Source organism: Hoplias malabaricus, chromosome 3 (genome assembly GCF_029633855.1).
Source record: "Hoplias malabaricus isolate fHopMal1 chromosome 3, fHopMal1.hap1, whole genome shotgun sequence".
NCBI lineage: Eukaryota > Metazoa > Chordata > Actinopteri > Characiformes > Erythrinidae > Hoplias > Hoplias malabaricus.
Window position 1 is genome coordinate 49,957,429 of NC_089802.1, and position 14,961 is coordinate 49,972,389.

At 38.4% G+C, this 14,961-nt stretch overlaps 1 protein-coding gene across 1 annotated transcript; it reads right to left on the minus strand.

The window, feature by feature from the left end:
* Positions 1 to 4,102: 4,102 nt before the first annotated feature.
* Positions 4,103 to 14,283, minus strand: tgm5l (transglutaminase 5, like). The gene is made up of 14 exons (XM_066664037.1): positions 14,250 to 14,283; positions 12,471 to 12,647; positions 11,156 to 11,389; positions 10,145 to 10,263; positions 9,770 to 9,898; positions 8,844 to 9,021; positions 8,414 to 8,549; positions 7,817 to 7,920; positions 7,108 to 7,347; positions 6,846 to 6,875; positions 6,154 to 6,363; positions 5,496 to 5,653; positions 5,118 to 5,254; positions 4,103 to 4,659 (listed from the first exon to the last, which is right to left on the minus strand). Exons 1-14 carry the CDS (start codon positions 14,281 to 14,283, stop codon positions 4,509 to 4,511), a joined length of 2,037 nt encoding a protein of 678 aa, XP_066520134.1. The 3' UTR covers positions 4,103 to 4,508.
* Between the last annotated feature and the right edge of the window lie 678 nt (positions 14,284 to 14,961).

Below are 14,961 nucleotides of genomic sequence, written 5' to 3' on the forward strand. Positions count from 1 at the left end.
TCTACTCGTGAAATTTCACTAATTAAACAGCAGCCAGGTGACCCAGGCTCACTCACTCGTGTTCATGGCAAGCCCTTTATTCAATGTGCAGCTACAGGTGCCTACAGAATGTGGTGCTGGGGGTGGTGTGGAGGGCTGGGGGTTGTAGAGAGAGGGGAAGAAAGAAGGGAGAGAAGAAGAGAGTGTGAAATAGGAGAAAGGAGGGAGAGGAAAGAAAGGAGAGAAAGAAAGAAAAAGAAGGTCAACAGCCTGCTTCATAACTGCTCGTTTCTTGTTATCTGCCATCTCCACCATTTCATTACAAGTAGGTCAGCCGTAACCAATCAGATTTATCTCAAATTAAAATCGTCATTTTAAATAACCGTAAAATTGAAAAACAGGGCTCTGGACAGGTTAAAGCATTGAGGCAGAGAGAGAACGAGAGTGAGAGAGAGAGAGAGAGAGAGAGAGAGAGAGAGAGAGGATGTGGAAGTAAAGAGGAATAGAAGGATGAGAGAGAAAATAGAATACTTGTAAGGAAGGAGGGAAAATGAAAGAGGCTACGGGATGGAAATAGAAGGAGTAGATGGAAATATGAGGGAATAGGAAATTAAGACAGATGAAAGAGAAATAGTGAGGGTGGAAAGGAAGAGGAGAGAATGAAGAATGAGAGATTGAGGGAAACACACACAAATACACTAGCTGTAGTGAGACACAGTCAGATAGACAGATGCCAGAGAGATAAGTGACAGATAGATATCACACATTACTGAATTAAGACATTGAGGTGAGCTGAGAGCTGTGTTTGTGTGAATGTGTGGGTGTTTGAATTCTGCATTAGTTGTTGAACTCAGCACAGCTAATGTAGCAGTATAAAATTCTAACGCTACAGAGACACAAGCTATACAGCAGTCTAAATGGAGCGAGCAGAAAACATGACACCTCCATTAGGCAAAGACAAACAGATGATTTCCTTGTTGCCTAGTTGAATCCCTGCAGAGGATTTTCCTGGGTGTGTGTTTGTATGGGGCATGAAGTGTAAAATCTCATCATGAAAAGCAGCCACCCAAAACACATTAAGAGCAAATTTATGGGATGTGTCATATATATGTGGATACGAGATACATTAATATGTTTTCTTGCCTGACACCACACACACTCACAGGTCTTCTTGTCATGTTTATAAATTCACAATTTAAACATATAGTAGTCATTAAAAGTTGTTCAAGACAGTGATGATACACCTGTATAAAAGGTAGTGGACAAGTATATGTTACTATGCACCTTACAACAGCACCCTTCACTAATTGTAAGAGGTGCTGACCAACTTTTGGACACTTTGTAACTAAGTAAATGTAATGAGTTCCTTCCCTCTGGGTACAGGGTTGACTGTCCAGCAATTCACTGGAGATTGATGGTGAGATTTTAAGCAGACTCAGTGCTTTTAAGTAGACCCAATGAAGGTTCATTACTGTCGTGCTCTGTTAGGCTCTGTTGATCTGTGGTGGAGATTTATCACAGAGGCCACGGAAGAAGGGAATGGGACAGATTTGGTGAAGGGTTTTGTGTGTGTGGAGGGAAGAGGAGGCTGGGTAGCTGCAGTGTGCATTGAGCTGTTCTCTTCTCATTAGCCTTCCATTAAGGGCGATCAATAACAGCTGCATCTAATACAATCAGAATAGTGCGCGTACGGATGGACACACAGACTCACACACACACACACACACAAATATATTACCTCTGAGAAGAGAAAATAGGGCAATTGCTTTTTGGATTTTTGCCATTTGGGTGGAGAGTTGTTCATGTACCCTGCTGTTCCTTTCTGCATCTGCAAAAATAAATAAATAAACACATTAAACACAAAATTAAAGCCTCAGCAAGTTATATATGTTATATATATATATATATATACACACACAGTTTAGCACTGATAGAACCTTTCCACATGTGTAAGCTGCCCAACACATTTATTCAACCCCATACCACGCAGGCTTTTGAACTGTGCACTGATAAAAAGCTGGATGGTCCCTCTCCTACAGTCTGTAGGACATAGTAACTTATTTCCAAAAGAGGATTTCAAATGTTAATCAGTCTGACCACAGAATAAATGTCAATCTTGCCTTGGTCCATTTTAAACTAGCGCTGGTCCAGAGAATACAGCAATACTTCAGGATTGTGTTGACATTTGGCTGCTTATTAGCAGAATAGTTTTAACTTGCATTTGTGGATTTCACAGTGAACTGGTCAGTAGCACATTACTACAACACTGTGGTTATTGTGACAGCCCCAATTTGTAGTTCTACAATTACAGACCACAGTCTAACTGTTTCTCTACATACATTCTTAGCCCCCTTTCAACCTGCTCTTCAATGGATAGGACCCCCACAAGACCGCCACAAAGTAGGTATGCTTTGTGTGATGAATCATTCTCAGCTCTGCAGTGTTGCGAATGTGGTAGTAACACAGTGTTTGTTGTGCTGGTAGAGTGGATCAGACACAACAGTGCTGCTGGAGTTTTTAAAGCACTCAATGTCACTGTTGGACTAAGAATAATCCACCAGCCGAATCCTGTGTCCACTGAAGAAGGACTAGAAAACGGCCAACACAAACTGTATAACAACAGCTGAGCTTCTGACTTTACATCTAAAAGTTGGACCAATGAGAGGTGTGTCTAAAAGAGTGGACAGGGTTTAAAAATTCCAGCAGCACAGCTGGCTAATCCACTCGTACATGTGCAGCACATAAAACACCACCACTATATCAGTGTCATTGCAGCGCTGAGAATGATTTACCTCCCAAATCATACCTGCCACATGGGGGTCTTGAACATTGAAAAGCAGGGTGAAATTGGGATAAGAATGTATGCAGAGAAACAGGTGGACTACAGCCTGTAATTGTAGAACTACAAAGTGCTCCTGTGAGGTCAGTGGAGCTGAGAGAATGGACAATGAGTGTAGATATTCAGTAGATGTTCCAAACCCAGTATATATGCAGTGTCTTACAGAAACACTCCAAGGCCTCCAAAAAGATTTTATTCACTGTTTGAATTTCCACAGAAATTCATTTGTAACTCAAGATTTGTAGCTAGCACTTTCGGGCTTTTCTCTGGAATGAGTGGATTCCAGCATAAATAATCTGAAAAAGGAAGAATAAGTCAATATTACCCCCATGAAGCAGAGATAAAGCAATATTCTCATCTCTTTTCATGATTTTCAACGTTTGGAGGTCTCTTTTTGCTGTTTCTCTGAGAGAGAGGAAGTCTAAAAATACCTGACAGAGATTTTATATATCTAAAAATCTCTTTCAGACATTTTCAAATTTTAGACTAGATTTTTATATTCTACCTCTGATATATATATATATATATATATATATATATATATATATATATATATATATATATATATATATATATATATATCAGGTGGAAAGTAACGAATTACGTTTACTAGCTACCTGTTTACTGACATTTGGGATTCTATTAAACTGGTTTCCATCACACAGACTGGAAACATCTGAATGTTACTTAAGAAAGTTAAGATTCGAAACTCAGCTTTGAAACTGCCATACACTCACCTCATCTCCTCGACATACCAAACTAAAAAGCGTTCTCCGTTAAACATTTCGTATAACAATTTACAATCATAACTTTTAGGCGGTGCGTTTTCGTAGTATCTGAGATGAATTTTACCTTTTTTTTTTTCTTTTTTTTATCAGTGTAACCCTGTGTCGGGGACCTTCTTGTTTACAAAAGGACTATACTGCGCCCTACTGGACACTCCAAAATATTCTTGGAATGTTACTTGTTCAACGGAAAAGGAAACTTGAAACAAGCTGCTGTATGAAAAGCCAGTTTCAAGCCTTATTTTTTTGGGCAATATTCAGAGACAGTCTCGTTAAGTCCTTGTTTAAAGTGGACGGGACCTTAGCATAAAATGGCGATAAAAACTGAAGAATATTTGGTATTACAAATATAAAATTCTTATTGGTGGTACTCATTATGAAGAAAATAATTACAAAAACCAATATTCATTTGTGAAGAGTTATATTTAGCAACAAAATTGCTTAAAATATATTGGTAATAAAATAAACATACAAATCTTTATTAAAAAACAAATATTAAATACATCCTGAAGTGCATGTTATAACTAACATTTTAATTATACTAAGAGCAGACACCTGCTTTCACATTTGTCACTTGGCCACTTTTGGCAGTTATTGGCCAGACATGGGCCAGATGTCATGGGTGTGACATTGGATTATGGCATATGATTTGGTCCACATCACACCTGATATCTGGCCCATGCAAGTTAGACCTTTGGCTGGATTGAGGCAAGCAGACTCAACATCATTCCAGGCCATATACAGAACAGATGTGAGTCACATTTTTTACACATTATTATTATTACAATAAATACAGATAGAAAAATAGTGCAGGAAATTGATAAATAATTTATTTCAATATATACAACTGTAGGCAGAATGCTCAAAGTTAGTGTATAGTGGGTGTCCGAAGGTTTTCGTCATCTTCACGCTGATCGTACTGTGATGGTTTTGAAACCTTGGATCACTGCAGGATTATTACTGAGTCTCAGATTTGCATGAAGCATCTTAACTCCTGATATCTTTGGAATGAAACTGACTGCTGTTTCCAGACTCTCTCCGGTTTGAAACACAACACTGCACAGAGATAAAATACAGTGGATCAACAACGAGAAAGAATTATAAATTCACTGTGGCGAGTGTCTTTTTTTCACAAGTTTATAATGTTACTCTTAAAGAAACTCTTTAAAAACTCTTATTAATATCTGCTAATAGAATAATATGACGTTTTAAAGGACTATATATGACTTTCAAAGAAGATAAAGAGTAGCAATTTAATATATAGTTATAACACCAGTGTAAATAAATGCATGACCCATAACTCTAGATATTCATCACTGTATTGCAAAAACTCTCTAAGGAAAGTTGTTCTTAAATTGCATGCTATGAACTGTAAGACAGACAAAACTCTTTACATGTTTCTTTGATTAGGCTTCATTGTTATTCTCACTGCTTTTAAAAAAATTACATTCATAATCAGACTGAAAACAGACAAATGCAATTAACTGAATGTGAACTAAACCATCCCCACATACTTGCTAATCACTTTCTCTTCCAGTAGGCCTGCACCAACCACCGTCAGCACTCCACTCACTGGCTCTGGGAATGGATTGGTGAACGTCACCATAGCAGTCTGTTTCTTTTGCACCATGATGGAGTCCTCATCTGCAATCTGGAAAACAATGAAAAAAAAAGGTACAAGTCAAGAGAGGATGGTATATGTTTGTGTATAATTTCTTTCATTAATACCATGCTTTTCTTTTGGGATAAATAAAGTGCTATTTCATCTCTTTTCTATTTGGGTTATTTTTCTTCTATTCCCCTTAAGAATTATTATCTTGTGTTTACTACTAAATAATTTGTGAGCTGTGTATTTAGAAGGGTGAGAACTTGCAAATGGAAAATGTAATTACTCGTATTTTGATGAGGGGCCTGGTGAGGTTAAACTCTTCAGAAGCCAGTACTCTTTGCTGAGAAGCCACGTCCTTTACAACGGTAGCCAAGTTGACCAGCTGTCCATCCCCTAGCTGTGCATACTGGTTGTAGGAGATCTGATGTGCTAGAACCTTACCTGGAGGAGAGAGAAATTAATCTTAATTGATCTTTCATTAAATCACAGTGCGAAGGACTGGCGCTCCCTTCAGGCTGTGTTCCCGCCTTGCACCCAGTGATTCCGGGTAGGCTCCGGACCCACCGCATCCCTGAACCCTGAATCTTTCATTTAAATAAAATAAATATTTTGAAAATATTTCACAGTGTAATTCACAGTATAATTTTTATATATAAATTTATTATTTGTTGCACAAAAACATTTGTTCAAATATTGTCTATTGTGTGAACATTTCATGACAAATAAAAATGCTCTGAAATCACTTGACTTCTGTTGAAAGTTAAGAAGGATTTTCCTTTGCCTGTAAAGTTACTATCTTGGAGATATGTGTTTTTCTTTAAACATGTCAATATATAATTTTCATATGGGTATATGTATTCTGTCTGAAGTCCTCAAATCTTTTATAATGTAAACTTAGAAATATATATGAACATATATTCACACTCTTCACACATACTTACTTTCTAGAGGAGCGAGCAGAATGATGTTATGTGCCTCCCAGAAGGTCTCAGAGGGGCTGCGGTTGTAGCTCTTCGCCTGAGCGTTCACATATTCACGCACTGTTTTGGGTATGTTCTCTGTGTTAGTGATAGTCACAGTGAAGGTGATGTTTTCCCCCATCACGGGGGCTTTCAGAAGTCTCAGAGTCACAGAAAGACCCTGAGCTGAGCCTAAACACACACAGAGACAGACAGGTAAGGGATAATTTGGGCTTATTCGCAGTGACGTTAAGACAATACCAAAAAATTACTACATTTATGGAAAGGGATGAAAACACATACTACTTTTATGTGTGAGAGCTAGTACGACCAATGAAAGGAAATGATTGGGTGCTCATTACTTATATTATATACATGATACATAATAACATGTGCTAGAATGTTTAATGGTAGGTGATACATCCATAATATATATTCACTTTACAGACTCCAAAATGAAATCATAGACTGTAAAGAAAAATAAAACTAATATATTAGACATTTTGAACATTTTACAGGGCAATGGGTATTTTCCAATTTTGTAGACACTGCAAGCAGCAAAAAAATATTTTTATTCTGTAAATCTCAATATGCTACTTATAAAACTTTCAGTAGGTCATTTAAATATAAATTGTGTAATAAATATACACAGCTTAAATATAAATATAACTTACTGGTAGTGGCAGATCTGCGAGGTGGTGTTGCTGCATTGAAAGATAAAAATATTTTAGACATTTGCAAATACTGTATATTTTTTTTACAGACAATGTATGAATGAATGAATGTAGTTTTTTTTTACACTACAAGCACACCCCCCACCCCCAATGTCACTCCCTCACTCACTCTCTCTTACTTGTTCACTCACTAGGTCGACTCTTACTTATTCAGTCAAACTCTCTCTCTCTCTCTCTCTCTCTCTCTCTCTCTCTCTCTCACCTGTGGTGAATTTGTAGGTGGTGGTAATGTCCTGTGGGTGGGCGGAGCCAATGCTCTTGGTGCAGATGAGTGACCCCACTCTGTGTTGCTCTGTGGTGTAGCTCAGCACCTGGCCCTGACCCACAATACACACACACACATCAGCGTTCACCTCAGCGAAGATGAAAGGGGTGTCAAAGGGCACGCCCAGCATCCGCTCCCGAATTGCCTTTACTGGTGCAGGACCACACCTGTACACTCCTAAGGGATGAGATGAGAAATATAGCTTCATATACACATACACCACAGGAATAAACATATCTGAATGTTTACTGGACCAGCAGTCCTAGAGAAAAATCGTCAATTCCAATTTAATCTTTGAAAAAGGCTCTACACACTCACAAACATCATCGAATGTGAAGAACCATTTTAAGGAAAGGGACCCAAAGTGGTTCTGTGGCATTGCCACAATTAGCCCCTTTTGGCTTATATTCTGCCAATAATAGTTTCCAAAGGAATAGCTTACATTTCAATTTTTTGCACTGTCAAAAACGTCATGGTGGCAGACCAATAGACATGATGCAGAATCTACTTTCCTTACAATTTAAGATTACCTGCGTTCACATGTCAAACCCAAGATTTAGACATAGACATTTTTGATCAGCAAATAAATTATTTTGGCAATAGGTTTCTCTAAGTGTACAATGCATGAAAATGGAACTGGACTGACCTCCACTCTTCTCCTGAGGAGTGGGGTCAAGCACCTGCCAGCCATCAAACCCAGCTCCCAGATCAGCCCTCTTCATCCAGCTCTCCACCCACACATGGAAGTTCCTGCAAAGACAAATATACCCCCATAATTTTTAGCAACAAATAACTGCCAGAATTAAAGTGTATTAAAAAAATGACCAAAAACAGATAGTTGAACAACATTAAAACTACTGTACTTTTATTATTTAAAAATTACCCACAGTATGCCTTGAAATAAACTGTTCATAAATACTGTTTCAAATTTCAATAATAATAAATAATATACTTTAGTTATCTACTTTAAGTAATTTGTTATCCAGTTGTATGTAGCATTTTAGGTTTTAACCTTAATTATGAGGCATTGTAAGTGTTAACTTTATCAACATTTAGTTTCAATGCTGTACACCTTCCTCTATTTGAATGGAAGTATTTTATGTTTTCTTAAAAAGTATATAAGACACCCATTAGCTTAGCAAATCCTGCTAAGCATACAATTCTACATGCCAGATTCCACTCTGATTCTATATGTAAAATATTACTGTTGCTATAATAAAAAATGTTAAGGGACTTTGCTGACCAGATGGAGTCTTTACCACATGGCAGTTTTTTTGCAGTCTCAGTGTAGAACTCTTCAATCACCAGGTTCCCATTAGTGTCATGAGCCGAGTCAAAGTTTGTGACAACACGAGTCGGGATACCGAGGACTCTCATCACTGAAAAATCATTTTTATCAATACATATTTTAATCCAGAAGCACAGAAACACATAAAATCACATAATCACAAGACAACACTGTCCAAAGGGAACCATTTATTTCTTATATTCATATATTATTTAAATACATCAACTACCCTTTACATTTTATGGAGGTTTCATATTGAATGGACCAACATGGACGCTCCAAAATGACATGGAATATAATGGTTTACATTTACTTCCATCAAAAGTTAGGATTTTGGAATGTTAACATTTGTCCAACATGAAGGACATGCTCTATCACTCCCTACCTGTGCACATGACGCCAGCAAAGACCCAGCACTGCCCATATTTAACTGGACTGAAGCGGGACAGAGCCCAGAGCTTCAGAATGTCCCCACTGCCCGTCCAGTCGAAAGGTTTTACACCTCCTGTGTAGTTCTCTGACCAGTTGCCCAGCAGGACACCACAGTCGTCATTACTGTTAATCTGCACAGAGGCAAAAAAAAAACTGTGAGGAAAATACACCGACCTCAGCTACTTTAAGATGCAACAGGCAGGTGAACCTGAGACTGGTGCCATTATGCCCAATGCCAGGTGCTGTATATAGGGTATAAAACAGACCAGCATTGGGCTGTGGAGCAGTGGGACTGCATTCTATGAATTATCCAATAACTTTGAAAAAGTGGTGTTTGTGATCCAGATCAGTTTATGAAACATTAAAGCCTCCCCAAAAGAGCAGAATGCCTTGGAATGAACCTCCCCAACCCTTAAATTTAGGACATAACACTGCTATCATTTAAATATACAAGGACTATTTTAGTCATAAATGCTTCCTTAGGAACTTCTCAACAACAGGTTGTCTTTAGACAATTCACCTTTAATGGATTCATTCACTTTCTGTAACTGCTTTAATCTGTTCAGGGTCACAATAGGTCTGCAGCCCACATGGTATATTTGGGCATTTTTTCCCTGCTAATGTGTTTTTTAGACCGTGTGTGTAAACCCGAGCACCCGGCGGAAACCCACACAGACACAGGGAGACACCAGATTCCTCCTAGACTGTGACCTATTGACCCTCAAATGACTCAGGACCCTTGACTGTGTAGCAGCACCATCCATGATCCAAATTTGTAAATGTACCTTTATGTGATGTATAGACATTCGAAAACAATTATGGAACATTTATATTTAGTAGAGAGTAAGAGAAGAGGAGAAGAACACAGAAGTTGCTTACCATAGCTGAGACCACCCTGCCAATGTAGACAGGGTCCGAGCGTTTAAGATAATCACTTCTCCAGTTTTGTTTGTGTTCATTGCTCAGCTGGAGCATCATTATACAGATGTCCACAATACCACTCTCGTACTGTAAACACAACAGGACAAAACAACAAACACATCAACCTACTGCACCACGAGATTACTCACTGATTCAAGCATTGACCCTTGCTGGACTATGAAACTGTTTGACTATGAATCTGTTTCCCTCTACTGATGTCAATCTATTTTGAATGAGGCGTTGTGCATTCTAAATCAAAGTTCAATGCAGTATTACTCTCACGGATGAGAAATGTTTGAAGTTAACACTGCTGCATTCCTCAAAGCCACAAACCTGATCAAGCCCCCAGGGTTTGACGCTGATGTTTTGGGCCGTGCCCTGATAGATCATGCCAATGTCGTTTCTCACATACTCCTCCCTTTGGCTCTCATCAGGCATGTAGACAGTGTCCACTGATGTGCACGCACACGCACACACACACACACACACACACACACACACACACACACACACACACACACACACACACTCAATAACTTGTACATATATTTCAAGACAGTTTTACAGACTGCATCATATATTTAAAAAAAATAATTACATCAACAACATCAATTATTTACAGCAGTTTGTGTTTACACACAAGGTCCATCCAGCAGACATTTTTTTCACTTTTTCAAAGTAATTCAAATGTCTTAGAAATGGTTTATATTTTCTTTTGCTTACAAACACCCAACACATGTAATGATGTTCAGATCTGGACTGATTTAGCTATTTCCTTTTGTCAGTGTTGGTTTATTGATAACATCACAATGTACAGTTTTCTCCTCATAGTTGACTCATTACCTTTGAAGGCTATTTTTTTAAGATCTGATGCAAAAATGGAGCTTGATTTTTCAAAGATCAAAGCTTTAGAAATGTTTATCCGATCTTGACAGCTATTGTTCTGTACTAGATTTGCACTGTTGTAATTTTTTCTGCCTTTTAACAATGTTTAGAGATTCAGTTTCAGAAACTTGTGGTTTTTACTTATTTTCCTAGTTTCCTTTTATTCACTTATATAATATGCTTTGGTATACAGTATCTTTTGAAAATAAACAATTATTTAATGGCAAATTTGACTGTAAATTATACAATTATATATTCTTGTTCCCTGACTTATATATCTGTGCTAGTTTAAGGTTTATTTTAAATGCCTTGATATTTTTTGCCTTAAAAGTATTATTATTATTATTATTATTATTATTATTATAGTCCTCCCATTTCAGACGTCTGTCACTTTATACAGAAGTGTGTCCAATAGTGTGTTCTGTAAACTCTAATTACACTGTTGTGTATTAAACTCACTTGGGCACCACGGGTTGCAGAGCAAGACAAATTGCCCCAGCCTAAAACTGGACAGCCCAGAGGACGACGTCTGCAGCAGCTGGAGCTGATATTTCCCCACAGAGGCATTGGAAGGACTGACCACATACAGTGAGATCTTACAAGAGCCCAACGAGGCCTGCTGAAAATATGCAGTCCACCGGGATGGGGATGAGTCTTTGCAGAGCTTGATGGGGATATCATTAACCAGACGATCTGCAGAGATCAAAGGGAAGAGGGATTGTGATATGCAGGAAGAAAAAGGACAAATACATGAGTGGAAAGATTAAACACATTGAGCAAAGCCCAGCTTTCACATCTGTAGATCTACCACCCTGAAGACAAGGATTCCAGTATGCAGTACAGCACAGAATAAAGTTTATTCAGAGCAAGTCTGTGTAGTTTGAGACTAATGTGGGATGGTTTCAAAATTCTGTTTAATGACTTGTGATCAAAAGCTTCCATGTTAGCTTCATTAAACATTTAGCTAAGGCTCAAAGGTGAAGGACAATGTCTAAATTATGTCACGACTACATTTAGGATAAAGGGAAAATGTGTTTGTGCTTAGATTTAGTTGTGTCAAGTATGTTTCTTGTTTTTGTGTTCACACATTTTTTTGCATGATTATCTTGTGTGCATACATATCTGTTTGTTTTCATATTCATCTTTTTGTGTGCGTGTGTATCGTGTGTACATGCTTCTCTTCTTTGTGTTCAATTTTTCTGTGCACATTTTTTTCGTGTGCGTATTTATCTTTATGTGCATGTATACATTTTTTGTACATGTTTAACTTGTATGTGCTCAAATGTTTTTGTGTGCATTTATCATTTTGTGTGTAAATATATCGCGGTGTGGACGGCATGGTAGCACACCAGGTAGTGGGTTCAAGCCTAGTCTGTGTGGAGTTTGGTGCAATTATCATTTTTCTTGTGCATTTACCTTTTTGTTTGCTTATTTATTTTTGTGTGTGTGTGGTAATCTGTTTTTGTGTTATATGTGTGGTTATCTATTTGGGTGTGTATATATCTATTTGTGGATTGGCGACTCGAAAGTGTCCGTGTGTGTGAGTGAATGTGTGTGTGTCTGTGTTGCCCTGTGAAGGACTGGCGTCCCCTCCAGGGTGTATTCCCGCCTTGCACCCGATGATTCCAGGTAGGCTCTGAACCGCCTGCGACCCTAAACTGGATAAGCGGTTACAGATAATGGATGGATGGGTATATCTATTTGTGTGCATGGTTGTGTTTTGTGTGTGTGTGTGTGTTGCCACACACTGAAATAACTGAGAAAACACACATACCCAACTCCACTCTGAGCATCAGCTCATCTCTGTTTGCCCTGAAAGGTCTGTTGAGGAACATAGAAAGTTTGATAGGTTCTCCTCTCCTCACAACCAGAGAAGAAGAGCTCAGCCCTTGTGTTTTGTGCTGCTCCTGGTTCTGCACCTGCTCCAGGTTAACATATTGAACCTTCAAAGCTGTACAAACACACACACACACACACACACACAGTGAGTGAGTGAGAGAGAGAGAGCAAGAGAGAGAGAGAGAGAGAGAGAGAGAGAGAGAGAGAGATACAATTCAGTTAAATTAAACAGATATTGCAAATCAGTTAGAGTCAAAAATACAGAAGTCCCTGCATAATGATAAATTGTAGATATTTGGCTGTACATTACATGCAAAAACATTTGGAGGCATATACATTTACTAATTAATCTTGTTAAGTATTTCTAGATGTTTTCTACAAGTATTATATTATTTCCATTGAAAAGCATACACATAGGAGGAATATCTGCCAACACACACCATGCCCAATGCCAAGTGCACCAAAGTCCCCCCAGCACGAGTGACCAAGCAGTGTAAATAATTTATTTTGGATTAGTGCTCCATCAGAAACTTTTGGGATGGAGTGTTTTATGTGACCCAAACTACTGACACCTGACACCAGAATGTTCCACCTTTAAGTGTAAAGCCTTCCAATCTAGAATAAACTTTAACTGCTGGAGGCACGGACAAATTCCCTGCCTATACCCTTGATTTCAGAAGCACTATTCTGGCCATATAGGGTAAATATGATTTATTATTTATAGCTTAAATATTCAAAACAAAATAGAAATACAGAAATGTAGAAGAGCTTACATTCCATTAGTCTTATCTTCGCTGCTGACCGCCGTTTGAACTGCGCGCATCATTCCTCCTCCGTTTTATATCCACCCCACTGCCACTCCCTTAAGAAGAAAGCTCGTGGCTCTGTACAGTGACAGAACCGGTTTAAGTGATAACGTCGGAACACTACAGAGTGAAGTGACTGTTCAGCCCTGAATCACGATCTGCGTGTGTTCTGCTGTGGGTGTGTGCTTTGGCAAGGCAAACAATTCAAAACACCCAGATAGTGGAAAAGAGGCAGGGCAACTCAAATTCAGTAGCTCCACAATTAGTCACGAAAATCATAAAGATCCAACCACTTTCCCTCTCTTAATCCAAATGTAATACATGAACTGAAATTGCTTTTGAGGGCAGCACAAAAAAATAGCCAAGGAAATAATCAGATAATTTTTGCATGAATTAATGTTGATGTATGTATACCATATGTATATCACCTATGTATATCACGTTTAGTCTAAGTTGTCATTTTTATTTGTAGTTTGGTTTCTCATGTACAGACCTAGCAAGAACATAACACAAAGATTAAGCTTAGCATTCACACTGAAATATTACAAAACGTGACATTATAATTTGGGAGCCCATTCTTCAAAACAATGCCCTACGCTAGGCTAAACGCGCTAGCAGTGTGTTAGCAATGTGTTTGTGGTATTTTTATGTGTTGGGAAGGAGAAGGGAGTGTAGGTATAAACCGTTTTAAGGTTTCAGGGTCCTGAGCTAAATCCTTGCCTTGGGTCACTCTCTGTGAGGGGTCTGATGTGTTCTACTTCTTTCTGCAAGGATTTCCTCAGGGTTCCCAGGTTTCTTCCCACACTCTAGAAAGTTGGAATTTAGTCTTAGTAGGTGGACTGTGGTTGTGTAACACAGTGTGTGTGCTGTGTAATGGACTGGCTACCAGTCCAGGGTGTGTTTCTGACTTGTGTACACTGATTCCTGTACACTGACCACCATGACGCTAACCGGTATGAAATGGTTACAAAAGATTACCAAAAACACACCCTTATGATAAATGATATAAGAATTCGACCTCAAGCATATCTCCCATGCTACTGCTACACCTATCCAGACATATATTGCACATCATGTCATCTGTCATCAGGGCACTTTTACTAGGGGCCCTGAGGGTCTGTAGCCCAAGATGGCGTAACATTTCAGTTATCAGGATCAGTTTCTCATCCTGTTGTGTAAAAAGCAGATTTAATTGGAATCATTTTTTTAAAATAGTCAAATGTATTTTGTTTATTAATAATAAAATAATAATAATTAAAATAAATCACTATCATTGCAATTCTTTGGGAAAGTTTATCCAAAATATGTCTTTATTCAACTACCCTTAAGTGAATTCAGCTCTTTGGAGGGCTGTAGAAGAGATGAAATGTGCTCTCTGGTGAGAAGGAGCTACACATATTACTTTGGATGGATGTGAAGTGGGGTTTGCAATCCAAACCTTATCCTCAAACATCAGCCTTACCTATGTAATGCTCTGTAGGCTGAATGCAACTCTTACTGAATAGTTCTAGCATCATATATAAACCTTCCTGGAAGAGTGTAATCTGTTAGGACAGTAGTGAGAGGACATAAACAACAACTACAAGTATGTTAGTTAAAAAAGACTGTGTTTCAGGTAAC

Bases quoted from the DNA above. Each gene is read 5' to 3' on its own strand.
- tgm5l (XM_066664037.1), bottom strand. From the start codon at position 14,283: ATGGTGGTCAGTGTACAGGAATCAGTGTACACAA. The intron at 9,022-9,769 runs GTAAGCAACTTC...GCCTCTGTGCAG, and splicing joins GCAGGGTGGTCTCAGCTATG to ATTAACAGTAATGACGACTG. The intron at 4,660-5,117 runs GTATGTGGGGAT...ATCTCTGTGCAG, and splicing joins GAAGAGAAAGTGATTAGCAA to TGTTGTGTTTCAAACCGGAG.